Genomic DNA, 16462 nt, shown 5'->3' with positions numbered 1-16462 from the left:
TGCATGCCTGCAGTCCCAGCAACTTGGGAGGATGATATGGGAGGATCACTTGAGCTCAGGAACTTGAGGCTGCAGTGAGCTGCACTCCAGCCACTGGGAGACAGAACAAGACCATCTTTAAAAAAATAATGAAATAAATAAGTAAACAGATAAATGAATAATTGCATATATATTCAGTTTATATAGATTTTTATACCTGGTGATCTTTGCTTATCTCTTGACTTATTTTGCTTTCATGTTGAGTTTTATCCTTTTTGAGACCTAATTATTTCTTTAAAAGTAAGAAAAATTAGGTCATTTTCCCTTTTATAAGTGATCAACTAATGACACCTTTTTCTTTGCAAAAAAGTGTTCAGATTCCTGCATATTAACATAAAAGAAGAAAAAATAACAGTAGCTAATATTTTGGCAGGTTCTAAATGTTTTACATATACTAATTTCTTTCATTCTCATAACCGCACTATAAGGTGGGTATGGTTAGTATCCTCATTTTACAGATGACAAAGCTAAAGCACAGAGAAGTTAAATGACTTGCCTAAGATTACCCCGCTAATAAATTCAAGCCAGTACAGGAAGTCTAGCTCCAGAATTCATGCACTTAACCACTGTATTATTTATTACAATAATTTATCCAGTTAAAACCCAATTTTCTTCCAGCCTCATCTCTCCTGAACATGAGAAAAAAGCAGGGAGCATTGACCAGGCATGGTGCACACGCCTGTAATCCTACCACTTTGGGAGGCCGAGGCGGGTAGATCACCTGAGGTCAGGAGTTCTCGATCAGCCTAACATGGTGAAACCCCATCTCTACTAAATGCAAAAAAATTAGCTGGGCATGGTGGTGCATGCCTGTAATCCCAGCTACTTGGGAGGCTGAGACAGGAGAATCGCCTGTAGCTAGGAGGCGGAGGTTGAGTGAGCCAAGATCCAGCCATTGCACTCCAGTCTGGGCAACAAGAGCAAAACTCTGTATCAAAAAAAAAAAAAAAGAAAGAGGGAGCATCAAAAATTAGGCCTGCAGAATCAAGTCTATATGTTTTAATTATGAGTACCTTAGGCCCTCATTCAGAGTTACTTTAATCTGTAATTTGAACAAGCTTTGTTACCAGTTTTTAATCTTCCAGAATATGACTCCATTTGGAAGCTGTTCCTTGAAAAGAACACCATCGAAATGATTCTAAGTATTAATACTGTACTACTTTCATAGTGTGAACTTTTTTTTTTTGAGATGGAGTCTCACTCTGTCGCCCAGGCTGGAGTGCAGTGGCGTGATCTCAGCTCACTGCAACCTCTGCCTCCTGTATTGAAGTGATTCCCCTGCCTCAGCTTCCCAAGTAGCTGGGATTACAGGTGCCCACCATCACGCCCAGCTAATTGTTTTGTATTTTTAGTAGAGACAGCATTTCACCATGTTGACCAGGCTGGTCTTCAACTCCTAACCTCAATGATCCACCCACCTCAGCTTCCCAAAGTGCTGGAATTACAGGTGTGAGTCACCATACCCAGCCAACATTTTAGGATTGTATATATTTAACAATTGCACTAAGTTTAAACTGCTGTCTCAGATTTGTTATATACAATTAGATTTTCTGATATGTTTTATCTTCTCCTTTCCCAGCTTGGCTGGTCCATTGGTCCGAATCATTTGATAAAACATTTACAGACAGTTCAACAAAACACAATTTATACTTGTGCAACTCCTTTGCAGGTAAGTGTTATAGTAATTCAGGGTAGAAGGATGGTCTTTTGGTGAAGGTATTACTTTTATATTGCATATTTGAATTGACTTAGTTCTCTTTCTATCCTTCTGTTGCAGGGCCTTCTAATATAATTTGGAATTTGGGGAGCAGATACATATTCACTGTTATCAAGGATGGTTTGAGTGTTTTTTTAAACACAAGTTTAGCTATGTTAAACATTGCTGGCAGGAATCTAAAGTGCTACAACTCTGTGAAGGACAATGGCAACACCAAGCAAAATTACACATGTGTTTGCCATATGAAAGCAATCCATCTTCTAAGAATTTACCCTAAAGTTGTGTTTTAGTCCATTCTTGCACTTAGGTAAAGAAATACCCAAGACTTAGTAATTTATAAAGAAAAGAGGTTTACTTGGCTCCCGGTTCTACAGGCTGTACAGAAAGCATAGTGGCTTCTGCTTCTGGAGAGGCCTCAGAAAACTTACAATAATGGTGGAAAGCAAAGAGGAAGTAGGCATGTCTTACATGGCTGGAGCAGGAGGGAGAGAAGTGGGGAGGTACAACACACTTTTAAACAACCATATTTCCCAATAACTCACTATCATGAGAACATCAAGGGGATGGTGCTAAACCGTTCATGAGAAACCACTCCCATGATCCAATCACCTCCCAACAGGCCCTACCTCCAACATTGAGGATTACAATTGGACAAGAGATTTGGATGAAGACACAGATCCAAACCATATCAAGCTATCTGCACATGTAAGAAGTTATGCACTTACCTGGCTATTCATTGCAGATGATTGAGGATAATCCATAAGCATCTACAGACAATTGATTACATAAACCATGATCTATCCAAACATTGAAATGTTATATGACCATATTTAGTTTTCTATTGGTGCTGTAACAAATTACCACAAACTTAGTGACTTAAAATAACACAAATTTATTATCCTACAGTTCTTCAGCTCAGAAGTCCGAAATGGGTCTTAAAGAGCTAAAATCAAGGTGCTGGCATTGCTGTGTTCCTTCTGAAGGCTCTAGGAGAGACTCTGTTCCATGCCTTTTCCAGCTTCTAGAGGTTGCCTACATTCCTTGGCTCACAGTCACATCAGTCCATCCTCTGCTTCCGTCAACACATTTCCTGTGGCTTCAACCCTTCTGCCTCCCTTTTTCCCTTATAAGTACCTTTGAGATAACATTGGGCTCAATGCATAATCTACCCAGTTAATTAAGGATAATCTCCGTAATTTCAATCACATCTGCAAAGTTCCATTCACCATGCAACGTAACATATTTACAAGTTTTGGGTTTTAAGACCTAGATGTCGTTGGGACCCATTACTCTGTCTACTGACTACTGAAGAGAAAAGAAATAAGAAAGAAAATGGGAAAACACTATAATTACTGTACTGAGATAAAAAAGATTTCCAGAATACATCATAAAGTAAAAAAGAAAAACTATTTAAATATTATTTAATATTTAATATTTTTATATATTTATTATGGAAATAGGGATTTAGTTACCATCATTCTATGGATAATCAAAATGCTGAAAAAAAATAGTATTTTTCTAGAAGGCAGTTAAAAAGGCAAAAGAACCAGGCACAATGGCTCACGCTTATAATCCCAACATTTTGGGAGGCCAAGGCGGGCAGGTCACCTGAGGTCAGGAGTTCGAGACCAGCCTGGCCAACATGGCAAAACCCCATCTCTACTAAAAATACAAAAATTAGCTGGGCATGGTAGTGAGCACCTGTAATCCCAGCTACTCAGGAGGCCAAGGCAGAATTGCTTGAATCCAGGAGACAGAGGTTGCAGTGAGCTGAGATCGTGCCACTGCACTCCAGCCCGGACAACAAGAGCAAGACTTCGTCTCAAAAAAAAAAAAAAAAAAAATGTTGATAGATATGAAGAAGAAAGATAAAACAGGGAAGAGGAAGGATATAAAGTTCCAGGTGGGAGATATACAGTGTTAAACAAGGTAATCTTTGAAAGCCTCCCTGAAAAGGTAACATTTGAACAACTAACTGAAGGAGATTAAGCAGCCACATAGTTGCCTAGAGAAGAACCCCTCTGTACAGAGAAAACAGCAAGTGAAAAGGCCCAGTGGTAGACAGCCTGGCTGGCATGTTAATATCAGAGAACAGCACAGAGACTGGAATGGAATGATCGAGAGAGAAGAGTAGGAAAAGCTAAGACCAGAGAGGTAGCTGGAAGTCCAATGGAGCTGGGCCGTGCACGTCACTGTAAGGACTGAGTGAGATAGGAAGTCACCAGAGAGTTTTGAGCTCAGGAGTGACTTGGTCTGGCTTGTGTTAGCAAATGGACTCTGACTGCCTCATTGAGTGAGAAAGCTGTTACAGTGATCCAAGAGAGAAATGCCAGTGCATTGAACCAAGATGGGGATGGTAGAAGCAGTAAAAAGTAATTGGACTCTGAATATATTTTGAAAGTAGAGCCCACATTATTTGTCAATAGGTTACATATGGGGTATGAGAAAAAGAAAGGAGTCCAGGATAATGCTGTAGTTAGGATGGATGTTTTTGTCTCCTTATACTTGGAATTTTCTGAGGCAGTATCTCCTATAGTAAATGAACAAGTTGCCAAGAGAAAAAAAAAAGATATAGCTAAGAATGCAGAACATCTTTTTCTGAACCCTCTTATTCTCCATTTCAGCTAAGTGCTCTGTTTTGTCCTGGGACAACCATGTTTGGTTCTCGGAAACCACAGATTTCTAGGCTAAGGCAATCAATCCTTGTTTTCCAAGATTTTGTAGTACTGGAAAATTATTACTAATTCTGTTTTACTGCATTCTTTTGGCATAAAATCTTCTCTGTGATCTTGCCCCCCTCTGTCTCCAGTCTCATCTCGCCACACAGTCTCTCTTACCTGCCTGATCCTTAATGTCTTAGTTGGTCTGAGCTGCAATAACAAAGTGCCATGAACTGGGTGGCTTATAAACGACAGAAATTTATTTCTCGCCGTTCTGGAGGCAGCAAAGTCCAAGATAAGGTACCAGCAGATTTGGTGTCTGGTGGGGACGTGCTCCTTCATGGATGGTGTCTTTTGCTGTGTCCTTATGTGGTGGAAGGAGCAAGCTAACCCTCCTTTGTAAGGGCACTAATCCTGTTCCTGAGGGCTCTACCCTTCTGCCCTCATCACCTCCTAAAGGCCCCACCTCCTAATACCATCACCTTGGGGTTTACGATTTTAATATATGAATATGAGAGTAGACACAAACATTCAGTCCACTGTACTTAACAACATTGGCTTTTTCCTTGGCCCAGTTTGCTGTCCTGGCTCTTGAAGAAAGGTAGAGGAATTACTGTAGATGTTCCAGAAACTCATTTCTAGTCCCTCTTACACTTTGACCACCTTCCTGGCATATGAATAATTCCAGCAAGGATTTCCACACCTATAGAGAATAAGAAAGGCACATTTCTCCTTTGCACAGTAGGTCAGCTTTCATTTCCACTCTGTCCCCAAATATAATGGTGAGAGGCTGACTACTCTCTGGTTGTTCTTCTGACTTAGATTTAGCAAGTCATTCTACAACTCACCTCAACAGAAAATATCTTAATGTCTTTTTGTTTCCAAGCAAGCCATCTTTATATAACAGCTCTTTTTCAATTTGAATTTTCAGGACTCATTCTCAGTTCTTTACATGAGATTTAATCATTTAGGTATAACTGATTCCTCCATTAACCTATAGAGTTTAATATAGGTTCACAGGAATTCAACTGTTATTTCCTGAGTGACTTCTTTGCCAATAATTTTACTCAGATCATCTTTATTATACCAACAAACTAAGCAATAAATAACATTACCATATTCCTTTTCGTATTTTTTAATTCTGACAAACAGGAAGCCTTGGCTCAAGCTTTCTGGATTGACATCAAACGCATGGATGACCCAGAATGTTACTTTAATTCTTTGCCAAAAGAGTTAGAAGTAAAAAGAGATCGGATGGTACATTTACTTGAAAGTGTTGGCCTAAAACCCATAGTTCCTGACGGAGGATACTTCATCATTGCTGATGTGTCTTTGCTAGGTTTGTAAAGGCTTTTATTATTTCAACTATACGGAAACTTATGTGTGAAATTATATCAGAATTATGGAGAAAAGATTGGTGTCAAAGCCACAGCAGCATTTTATCTGTGGAGAAGGATGGATTTTTGCAATGTCTACATTTTCTATAATTATCTTTACTTTTAGGTCTTTTATCTTAAATGTGAGCATTGTTAAATGGTTATGGAGTCAGTGTTGTTCTAGTTAGTCTATTAAATGTAGGATTTGCTGTCACTCTCTTCTGGTGTGTAATTTTAAAACACAAGTGTGAAATAATATTATATACTCAGTGTTCATTTGAGTAAAATTGTAGTTTCCTTTTTACTTAACAAAATGTACTATTTCATTAGAAAAAAATCTAGAAATTTTAAAGCTATCAGGGAATATTTGCCATTTTAGAATGTACTGAAATAAAATAAATGGGAGAATAACACTTATTGAGGGTCTACTTTGTGTCATGTACTCAAAATACCCTTTTGAAGAAAACATTAGCTCCATTTTTGCAGGTAAGAACATTTAGAAAGTTTTAAATAGCTTCCCTGAAGTCACGGAGCTAGATTCTAAATAGTTCTGTTTCCAAAAAGCATTGTTTTTTATATTACCTAAAGCTGTTATGTGTAATTCTGACATGCCATACAAATCTAAAGTCAGAAGCATGATAACGTGTCATACATAACTTTTCTTTAAAAAGAAATTAATAATAGTAAATCTTGAAGCCTAATTTATCATGACAGAAATTACAGCCATTCTAAATATAGCTTTAAATGTTTTAAAATTTTATTACAATGAAGTTATATGCCTATGAACTTGAAAAACTGAAATGTTTTATTTATACCAAATTGTGTAAAGCTGGAAAGAGTAAAGGAAATTTTCAATTTTATATCAAAATACTGATTATATTTTTTAACTTTATGTCCTTCACATAGGAGTTTGTTTCATTTCATTTTGTTTCGCTTCGCTTCGTTTTGTTTTGTTTTGTTTTGTTTTGTTTTGTTTTGTTTTGTTTTGTTTCAGGCAAGGTCTGGCCCTGTCACCCAGGCTGGAGTGCAGTGGCGTGATCTCAGCTCACTGCAACCTCCGCCTCCTGGGCGCAAGCCATTCCGCCACCTGAGTCTTCTGAGTAGCTGGGACCACGGGCACGCACCACTACACCTGGCTAATTTTTAAATTTTTTTTAGAGACGAAGTTTTGCCACATTTCCCAGGCTGGTCATGAATTCCTGAGCTTAATGAGTGATCCACCTGCCTTGGCCTCCCAAAGTGTTGGGATTACAGGCATGCGCCACTGGCTGAGTTCTTTCTTACTATAAGCATTTTATGCTAGCAATTTTTCCTTGTAATAGTTCATTATCATCTTAGCAAATTTCAGAAAAGTAAGGTGTTATGATTTTCCTATAATTTGGTCTTCAGGTCTGTCTCTCTGGAAAGTGGCTATAAACTCTGGCTGTTCCCTGATGAGGCTCCAGGGGAGGTCCTAGATGTTTGCAGTGTGCCTTTCATGGGCCACTTGTTTATCCTAGCAGATGGCCTGATGTTAAGTGTCTGACCCATGACCAGACATCCCTGGAAACTGGTTTATACTGGCAGACACCCTTGTGGCTCTCGTCTGACCTGTATCCAGTTTATTTCCACAGAGATAGCCACTCTCTAGGAGGAGGAGAGTTAGGTTCCAGTGTGTTGGTCAGTTGGGACACAGAGGAGGCAGCAGGCCTCCGGAACCAATGGGAAGTGAGGAGCGGTCCAGGATATACACACTTAACCAGCAGGTGGGGAACAGAGAGAGAGTGGGATCTATGGGCCAAAGCCTTTTTGGGGGTCCAGGGTGTTACCCAAGCAGGTTTTCTGCAGAGAGTTCTGACAGATGGGTTTAGAGCAAGCAGGCACAAGCTCACAGAGTCAGGCTGTGATTGAGAGGTAGGTGGTCCCTGTGGCATGTCTAGGCAGTCCATGAGGAGGGTGGGGGTCAGTGGGCGAGTCAAGTAGGTTGTATCTAGCTGTCCCACAGTGAGGTGCTTGCCAGGAGGTGGTTGTCTCAGGCAGATATCTGAATCAACTACACTGAGGAACTGTGAGGAGGAAGAGAAGTGGAAATTGTGTCAAGGGTGACTAAGCCATGCTTCTGGTATAAGAAAGACCAACTTATATTCACAATGGATGCCAAAGCAACATACAGTCATAAGAATTCATTACACAATGTTTGGCTCAAACTGAAACACTATCCTTCCTTTCACATTAACTTATTTCTTCATTTGTTGTGAGAGAAGAGACTTTGGCAAGCAAAGGTTCCTGCAGTCCTATTGCCATAGAGCTGTATTTAACAGGCTCCCAAGCTCTATGCTTATATAAAAACCCTTAAGATGCTCTAGACTCTGAGATTTGGGAAGTGCTTTTCCTATATTGAGTGTAAATGTGCAGTTTATTTTATGAAATGATAAAAAGAAATGTTAGCACAGTTGTCATCACTTATATTTTTGCCTTTGAATCATAAATCCGCAAGATTTCCATTTGAATTATTTTTTTAAAAGAACAAAATTTATATTTTATATGCTTCCAAAAGGAATGTGAGCCTACTCATATTAAAAGTTTTCTATGCAGTAATATATAAATAGAAATGGTTGTATCTAAATCAAAAATCAATGACACATGGCCGGTGCAGTGACTCTTGTCTGTAATCCCAGAACTTTGGGAGGCCAAGGAAGGAGGATTACTTGAGCCTGGGAGTTCACCACCAGCCTGGGCAATGTAACGAGATCCTGTCTCTTAAATTTAAAAAAAAAAAAAAAAATCAGTGACACACAGGAAGGGAAGAAAGCAAATATATCAGTCACCTAGGTTGACATAGTATTGTAATTAGCGTTAACTTGAGACTAAACTTCCTGACAGTAAAGGCAAATAGAAAAATGAAATTAGTTATGTAGTTTTTGAATAAAAGGAAACTTAGCTTTTTAGATAAGAACAATTCTTTCCTGGAACTAAACTCTTCCAGATAGTAAACTGGATTTATCACATTGTGACATTAACTATCAAAAGAACAGTGATACAACTCAGAATATTACATTAAGCTCCTAATTAATTTCCATTTCTTGCCTCAGTCAATCCATTCTATATGCAATACTAATTTAGGTCTTAGATCTTGAATTACTGTGGTGATAATAGGAGCAAAAAAGATTTTGGTTAGGAAAGCTTTTCTGATAATGAAAACAAGATTTTTTTATGGTCTTCCTTCACCCATGTGGAAAAATGTTAATATCCACAAAACCTTCCTATATATAAAAAAATTTATGTTTTGTTTTACTCTTTCATCTGCTTAATTTGCAATGTGATAATTCTTCCAGATACTAAAAGTTGGCCCATAAACTAGAGATAAAAACAAAAACTCTTATTTAATCATGGCTTGAGAATAAAAGTAAACCATAATATTCATGAAAATAGTAATTATTTCCCTTTACAATTAATAGCAAGGGCTGACTAGTTAATATTTATTGAGAATTTATGATATAGTATGAATTACATTAGGAGCTTTGCAAATATATTCTCACAAAAGCCATATGAAATTGGTGCTATTGGGGCCGGGCGCGGTGGCTCAAACCTGTAATCCCAGCACTTTGGGAGGCCGAGGCGGGTGGATCACGAGGTCAGGAGATCGAGACCATCCTGGCTAACATGGTGAAACCCCGTCTCTACTAAAAATACAAAAAACTAGCCGGGCGTGGTGGCGGGCGCCTGTAGTCCCAGCTACTCGGGAGGCTGAGGCGGGAGAATGGCGTGAACCCGGGAGGCGGAGCTTGCAGTGAGCTGAGATCCGGCCACTGCACTCCAGCCTGGGCGACAGAGCGAGACTCCGTCTCAAAAAAAAAAAAAAAAAAAAAAAAAAGAAATTGGTGCTATTATATCACTATTGATAGAGAAGAGGAGATAATCAAGTAATTTACTGAAGTTAATCAACTAATAAGTATCAAAGCTAGCCTCTGAATCCTGTAATTAGAAGACAAGATTTCAAATGAGATTATTACAGTTTTTCTAGTGAAATAATAGGATCTAAAATTATGGAGGAGATAGTAAGAATGCAAAAACAAATTTCGGCCTTCATAAATCACTTAAATATGCTCACACATTTGATTTAAACTCTTACCATCAATAAATAAAGACTTTATTTAGTTCCCAGGTCTAGCTGAGGCATTTCAAAAGAAATAGATTCCAACTTCCTTCTGTCTATAAAACCTTTATAATTATATTTATTGCCTTCTTTTTCAGCATCATGGTATTACATTACTTTTTTCTGGCAGGGCACCATGGCTCATGCCTGTAATCCCAGCACTTTGGGAGGCTGAGGCGGGCATATCACTTGAGGTCAGGAGTTTGAGACCAACCTGACCAACATGGTGAAACTCCATCTCTACTAAAAATACAAAGATTAGCCAGGCGTGGTGGTGCATGCCTGTAATCCCAGCTACTTGGGAGGCTAAGGCAGGAGAATTGCTTGAACTCGGGAGGTGGAGGTTGCAGTGAGGCGAGATCGCACCATTGCACTCCAGCCTGGGCAACAAGAGCGAAACTCCATCTCAAAAAAATAAATAAATAAATAAATTCTTTTTGTCTAAGCTCTACAAGAATAAATGAGTAGTACAGTGTCAATTAGAGTTAGTTAATAATCTCCTTCTACTCCCTTAGGTATTCACTCCTTTCTCTGACTTCCTATGTACCTTCAATACACTGCTGTTGTATACCTGTCACATGCAATTTTTAGGTACTTTACAATTAGACTAAGTTTTTTAGCTGGTATTTTTGTTAGGGCCAAACCTGAATTACACATAAATACTTTGAAATAATAATTTAACTTCCTTATCTGTAAACAGAGGATTATAATTACCTCTCAGAATTGTGGTAACAACTAAATGAGATGATCATGTAACATGCTTAACCAATAATAAGTGTTCAATAAGTTGCAGTATGTTGTTAGCATTATTACTTGGAAATTTTATGTTCTCCTTAAAACACTTAAGGGGAGAATGGAGATTAAAATATCAGGTAAAAGGATAGTAGGGCTTTGTTTTAAAAATACAGGTGAACCTTTCTTCAGTGTCAAAAGTTTTACATGATTAATTTGAAAAGAACCACTAGTATTTAATGTATAGAAGAAAGAAGATATCTGCCTCAATTTGTTTTGAGCAATACATTATAAAATTTCATCAGTGACGATAACCATCAACATTAGTTGCTTTAGGGCATTCAAGAAGATCAAAGAGTATAAGTCAATAAAGTTGAAACAATATGAAATATGGATTGCTGAAACTGAATGCCAGAGATATATGTTGCCCAGACCTTAAAGCAAGATTGAGGCAAGAGCGAGTAGGAGTATATATTTGACTTTTTCACAAATTTAGAAAACAGTGTAATATATGGAAGTAAGAGATGAAATATAACAGTAGCATTTGGAAGAGCTAAACAGATATCCTGTATCTATAAATAATGAATAATATTAATTTATTCATTCAACAAATATACTTTTTGTCACTTATATGCTAGACACTGACCTAGGGGTTGGGAATACAATAGGTTACAAAACAGAGCTTTACTTTTATGGAACTTATAGTCTAACAGGCGGCTATGTGGAGATATAATCATTACTGATGAATACTTATAAATTTAGCAGTTATTTCCTTAGTAATATGGAAAGGCATCCCTCCTCTGCCCTTCACCTTTTCTACTCTCTTCCTGTGCTGAAAGCATGTATAAGCCTAATCACCCTGATGTATATGTGAGTACTGCCTTAGACTATCAGTAAAGCTCTGTGAATTCACTTCCCACCCCACCGTGCAGTGTGAGACTCTAGCATATTCTGTGACTATGTTCTGAGAAAATTTAAATAGGAGAAAATGTTGAATCTTGATAGACTGAAATGAAATACATGTTGCATCAGATTAAACTCATAGGCCACCTAATTTTCATTGTGGTTTTAGATCTAGACCTCTCTGATATGAAGAATAATGAGCCGTATGACTATAAGTTTGTGAAATGGATGACTAAACATAAGGTAATGTTTATTGTCCTTTACAAGATTGTATTATATTTTATAGTTAATTTATGAAGGAAACCTACTAGTATGCTTTGGAATCGATCAAATATAATGTTGTTATATGATACTCCACTTGTGGCTTTTAAAAGCATTTTTCTTTTTGGAAATTATTGTGACTATTTAAAAGTATCTAGTTGCCTCTAGCGTCTATAGTACCAAAATTAATATTTGAAGTGTAAGTAATTTTCTTATTATATGTTTCTATTTTTCAGAAACTATCAGCCATCCCCGTTTCAGCATTCTGTAACTCAGAGACTAAATCACAGTTTGAGAAGTTTGTGCGATTTTGCTTCATTAAAGTAAGTTCCTTGCTCTATTGAAAACACATATATAGTATCCTCATTTCCATTTGTAAAGCACTATTTTCTTCTGTTTCTAAAAATGATATGCTCATATGCAGTTTTTAAATTTTGGCTTATGGTTTTAAAATTAACTGCTTACCAAAATAAAATTCAACACTTTTTGAAAGAAGACAACATAATACAGACCCCTTACCATGTAATATGACAATTTCCAGCATTCACTGAAAAATTAGTAAACATAAGAAAACAGAAGAAAATGTGACCTGTAGCAAAGCAAAAAATAAGTTAATAGAAATAGGCCTAAAGGTGACCCAAATCTAGAAATTAGCAGACAAGGACTTTAAAGTAAACATTTGAAGTATGTTTAAGAAATTAGATGAAAACGTGGTTATAATAAGTGAACAGAGAGATTCAAACTATTAATTAAAAAAAAGAACCAAGTGGAAATTCAAGAACTTAAAAGTATAATATCTGCTATGAAATACTTACAGGGATAACAGAGTATTGAAGGTGTCAGAAAAAAAAAAAAAAAACAGCCAGAGGTCAGGTGTAGTGGCTCATGCCTGTAATCCCAACATGTTGGGAGACCAAGGCGGGAGGATTGCTTGAGTCCAGGAGTTCAAGACCAGCCTGGGAAACGTAATGAGATCCTGTCTTTATAAAAAAAAATGTTTACTTAGCCAGGCTTGCTGGCACATGCCTATGGTACTCGCTACTCAGGAGTTTATGGTACAAGGATCGCATAAGCCCAGCAGGTCCCCGTAGAAATGTTAACTAACTTCTTATCAGAAACAGTGGAGACTAGAATACAATGAAATAACATCTTCTGAGCACTGACATAAAAAAAAAAAAAAAAAGCCTAGAATGCTATATCTAGGAAAATATCCTTTAAAAATGAAAATGAAGTAGATATCCCTGAAGAGTGAAAGTTGAGAGATTTATCACCATCAAACTTCTCCTTTTTTAAAAGGTTCCAAGTATGTTACTGCTGTTTTTAAAATGTAGTTGGTACTGAAAATAGTTTTACTAAGATCAAGACACTTTTTCAACTCACTCATCTTTAAACCTAATCAGAATAACACAAACACTGTTTTTAACTTTTAGAGACAACCGATAGACAGACTATGCCAGACTTGCCCAGAATAGAATATAAATATTAACAACCTAACAATGTAAACATTCAATTGACTGAAATTTTAAAGAACGGTAACGCTATTAATATCCATCATCTTACACTGGATTGAGAAATAGTGGTATATTTTTTGAAATTTTAAACAAAACTAACAGAAGAAAGAAGTAACATAGGACTTCCAGTTTTAAAATGGTAAACCCAGCCCTTCCCTAATTGCTTTTTAGAAATTATTTAAAAACAACTAAGACAATAGAAAACAAATTCCCCAGTGTTTAAGGAAAGGTTGCTAAATACTGTGAAGGTGATAGTAGAGGGAAGATACCTAGAAAGGATCCTGCTTTTACATCTTCAAATTACAGACAAAGCCAGAAGGCAGCATACTCATTATTGAGAACAGTAGAAGCAGTTGATGCACTGGCAGCAGGAACTTCTCTAGACCGTTTGGCATCATGGAGGAAACAGGGCAAAAACATACAGTCATGTCATCCGGAAACTATGTGAGGCAGGTGGAAAGGAGACTCTGGTTGGTCTATAGATTTCCTCATTTACTCCTGTCATTTTGCTAAAAGCTATGTTGAAGCAATGCGGAAGAGATGTATTAAATTGGGGATAACCAATTTAATTATTTGGTAAGAAATCTGGTCTAAAAGAACTCCCGCCCACTGAGTTAAATTTTACTATGTAAATTTTCAACTATATTAAATTTTACTATGAGACAAGGAGAATTTCTGCTCTTTTCTGGTGCTGCCCCAGCTTCTCCCTTATACAAATCAGCAAATCTATCTTCAAATCACAGACAAAGCCAGCAGGTAGCATGCTTATTGCCCAGAACAATAGGTATAGTACATGCTTTGGCAGTGGAAGCTTACAAACAGAATTCAATAAAAAATGATTAATAATCAAAGGGGAGGGTCCAGGTGTGGTGGCTCACACCTGTAATCCCAGCACTTTGGGAGGCCAAGGCAGGAGGATCATTTGAGGTCAGCAGTTCACAACCAGCCTGGCCAACATGGTGAAACCCCATCTCTACTAAAAATACAAAAAATTGGGGTGGGTGTGATGGCACATGCCTGTAATCTCAGTTACTCGGGAGGCAGAGGCACGAGAATCACTTGAACCCAGGAGGTAGAGGTTGCAATGAGCTGAGATTGCTCCACTGCACTCCAGCCTGGGTGATGGAGTGAGACTCTGTCTCAAGAAATATAATAACAATAATAATAATAATAAAAGAGGAACCAACTGTGAATCTATATAGGACACTGTAAGGAAAAGAGAAAGGTACAAGGAAAAACAAGTGTTAGAGAATATTCGCCCAAAAAAAAAATGTTGCCATAGAGCAAATAAAATTAGTGCTATTTCAAATTTAAAACCTTTAAAATGAGAAATTAAAGCAGAGATTTTGCGAATTCAGGGAAGATAGAGTAAGATATTATAAGAAGATCAAATGGGAGCTATCAGAGTTCAGGTAGGAAATTGAAAAGAAAAAATAAAGCTATTGGAAATTATGGTGACATTGTTTGCTAAAATAATGAACACTAAAAGAACACTAAATACTTCTGTAAGGACATTAAGGATGGAGATAAGTGAACAAAAGGAAGTGGAAAGGAACAAATAATTTTTAAAATATTAGGCAGAAAAATGATTTATGTAGAGGAAAAATAAAATACGTAGAGTTGCTAGAAAAAAATAAGAGCAGAACAAATGGAACCTGGAAATAATAATTGTCATACAATTATTAACACTGAGATATATCTCGCTTGATATATTGGGCTTCAAAGACAATTCCTTTGAGCACCTAGATAATAAGATCAAGGCCTCCAGAGGGGCCAGGAGAGGAGGATCAGGGTGGACCCAGACTCTTCTTACATCAACAGTCAATATTGGCAAACAGTGTGGAAGTAGCTGGAAGTTTCTAGGGAAAGTGGACACACCTAACTCCACCTCTTAGAAAGGCTAAAAATAAAACAATGACAAAACCATACTAAGAAAACAGAAACTGAAAGAAAGCAGTTTGAATTCAGAGCAAGATAGAAGTGATAAAAATAAATAAATGTAAGGCAAAAATAACACTTTGTAATATTATGGGTAAGATCCTTAGTAGTTGATAAACTTATAAAAGTTGTCAAACTTATTTCATAGTAAGAGAAATGAAAATTAGAATTGCAAAAAATTTTATTTTATCTCTTAGATTGGTAACAGCCAAAACAACTAAAAAGTTTCATAAAACACTCTCACAAATTGAGAGTGGGAGTATAATTTGTAAAATCTCTATGGTGGTTAGTTTGAAAATTTCTATCCAGATGTGATTTCCCATGCCCTTTGACCCAACAATTCTACTTCTACAAGTTTCTTGTGGATTTACTTGCACATTTTGAATGACTTGTATTCAAGAATTTTCACTGAGGCATCATTTGTAATAGCAAAATATTGTCAACAACAAAATTATTCACCAGTGGGGGCCGCTTGAATAAATGATGCTACATTTACATCAACCTAAATGCCCATCAATGACAGATTGGATAAAGAAAATGTGGTACATATACACCATGGACTACTATGCAGCCATAAAAAAGAATGAAGTCGTGTCTTTTGCAGGAACATGGGTGGAGCTGGAGCCCATTACCCTTAGTAAACTAACACAGGAACAGAAAACCAAATATCACATGTTCTCTCTTATAAGTGGGAGCCAAAAATAATGAGAACTCGTGAACACAAAGAAAGGAACAACAGACACTGGGGCCTCCTTGAGGGTGAAGGTTGGGAGGAGGGAAAGGAGCAGAAAAGGTAACTATTGGTACTGTGCTTAACACCTGGGTGATGAAATAATCTGTACAACAAACCTCTGTGACATGAGTCTACCTATGTAACAAGCCTTCACATGTACCCCCAAACCTAAAATAAAAGTTAAAAATAAATAAACAAGAATAATAAAAAATATACAATTTTAAAAAGAAAGATAGATGAAAATCTCTGGAAAAATATATAATGAAATCCCAGTGTTGCCTCTGGAGAGAAAAACTGGGTGACTGAGGGAGATAGGTGGGAAGCTGACCTACTTTAAAACAAATATTTTGAAATGCTCTCAACCTAAAAGTTTCAAGAACTTTTTTCTAAACTATTTCAGAGTAAGTCGTCAACTTAATTACTAATGATGCTCCTATCACCCCCATATACTTTCCTG

At 37.2% G+C, this 16462-nt stretch overlaps 1 protein-coding gene across 6 annotated transcripts in view; it reads left to right on the top strand.

Moving 5' to 3' along the window:
- KYAT3 (kynurenine aminotransferase 3) overlaps positions 1-16462 on the top strand; it is an 88204-nt gene that overhangs the window by 51476 nt on the left and 20266 nt on the right. For all 6 annotated transcript variants that reach the window (XR_003120787.1, XM_025393912.1, XM_025393941.1 and 3 more), the window contains 4 exons: positions 1619-1708; positions 5569-5755; positions 11732-11805; positions 12060-12146. Coding sequence is in view for 5 of the 6 variants with exons in the window: in XM_025393912.1 (XP_025249697.1) it covers positions 1619-1708; positions 5569-5755; positions 11732-11805; positions 12060-12146 (438 nt within the window). In the remaining variant the exon portion in view is untranslated. The remainder of the gene's footprint in view (positions 1-1618; positions 1709-5568; positions 5756-11731; positions 11806-12059; positions 12147-16462) is intronic.

Source organism: Theropithecus gelada, chromosome 1, assembly GCF_003255815.1.
Source record: "Theropithecus gelada isolate Dixy chromosome 1, Tgel_1.0, whole genome shotgun sequence".
Taxonomy (NCBI): domain Eukaryota; kingdom Metazoa; phylum Chordata; class Mammalia; order Primates; family Cercopithecidae; genus Theropithecus; species Theropithecus gelada.
The sequence above is the reverse complement of the archived record's forward strand: the minus strand, read 5'-3'. Positions and strand labels throughout refer to the sequence as shown.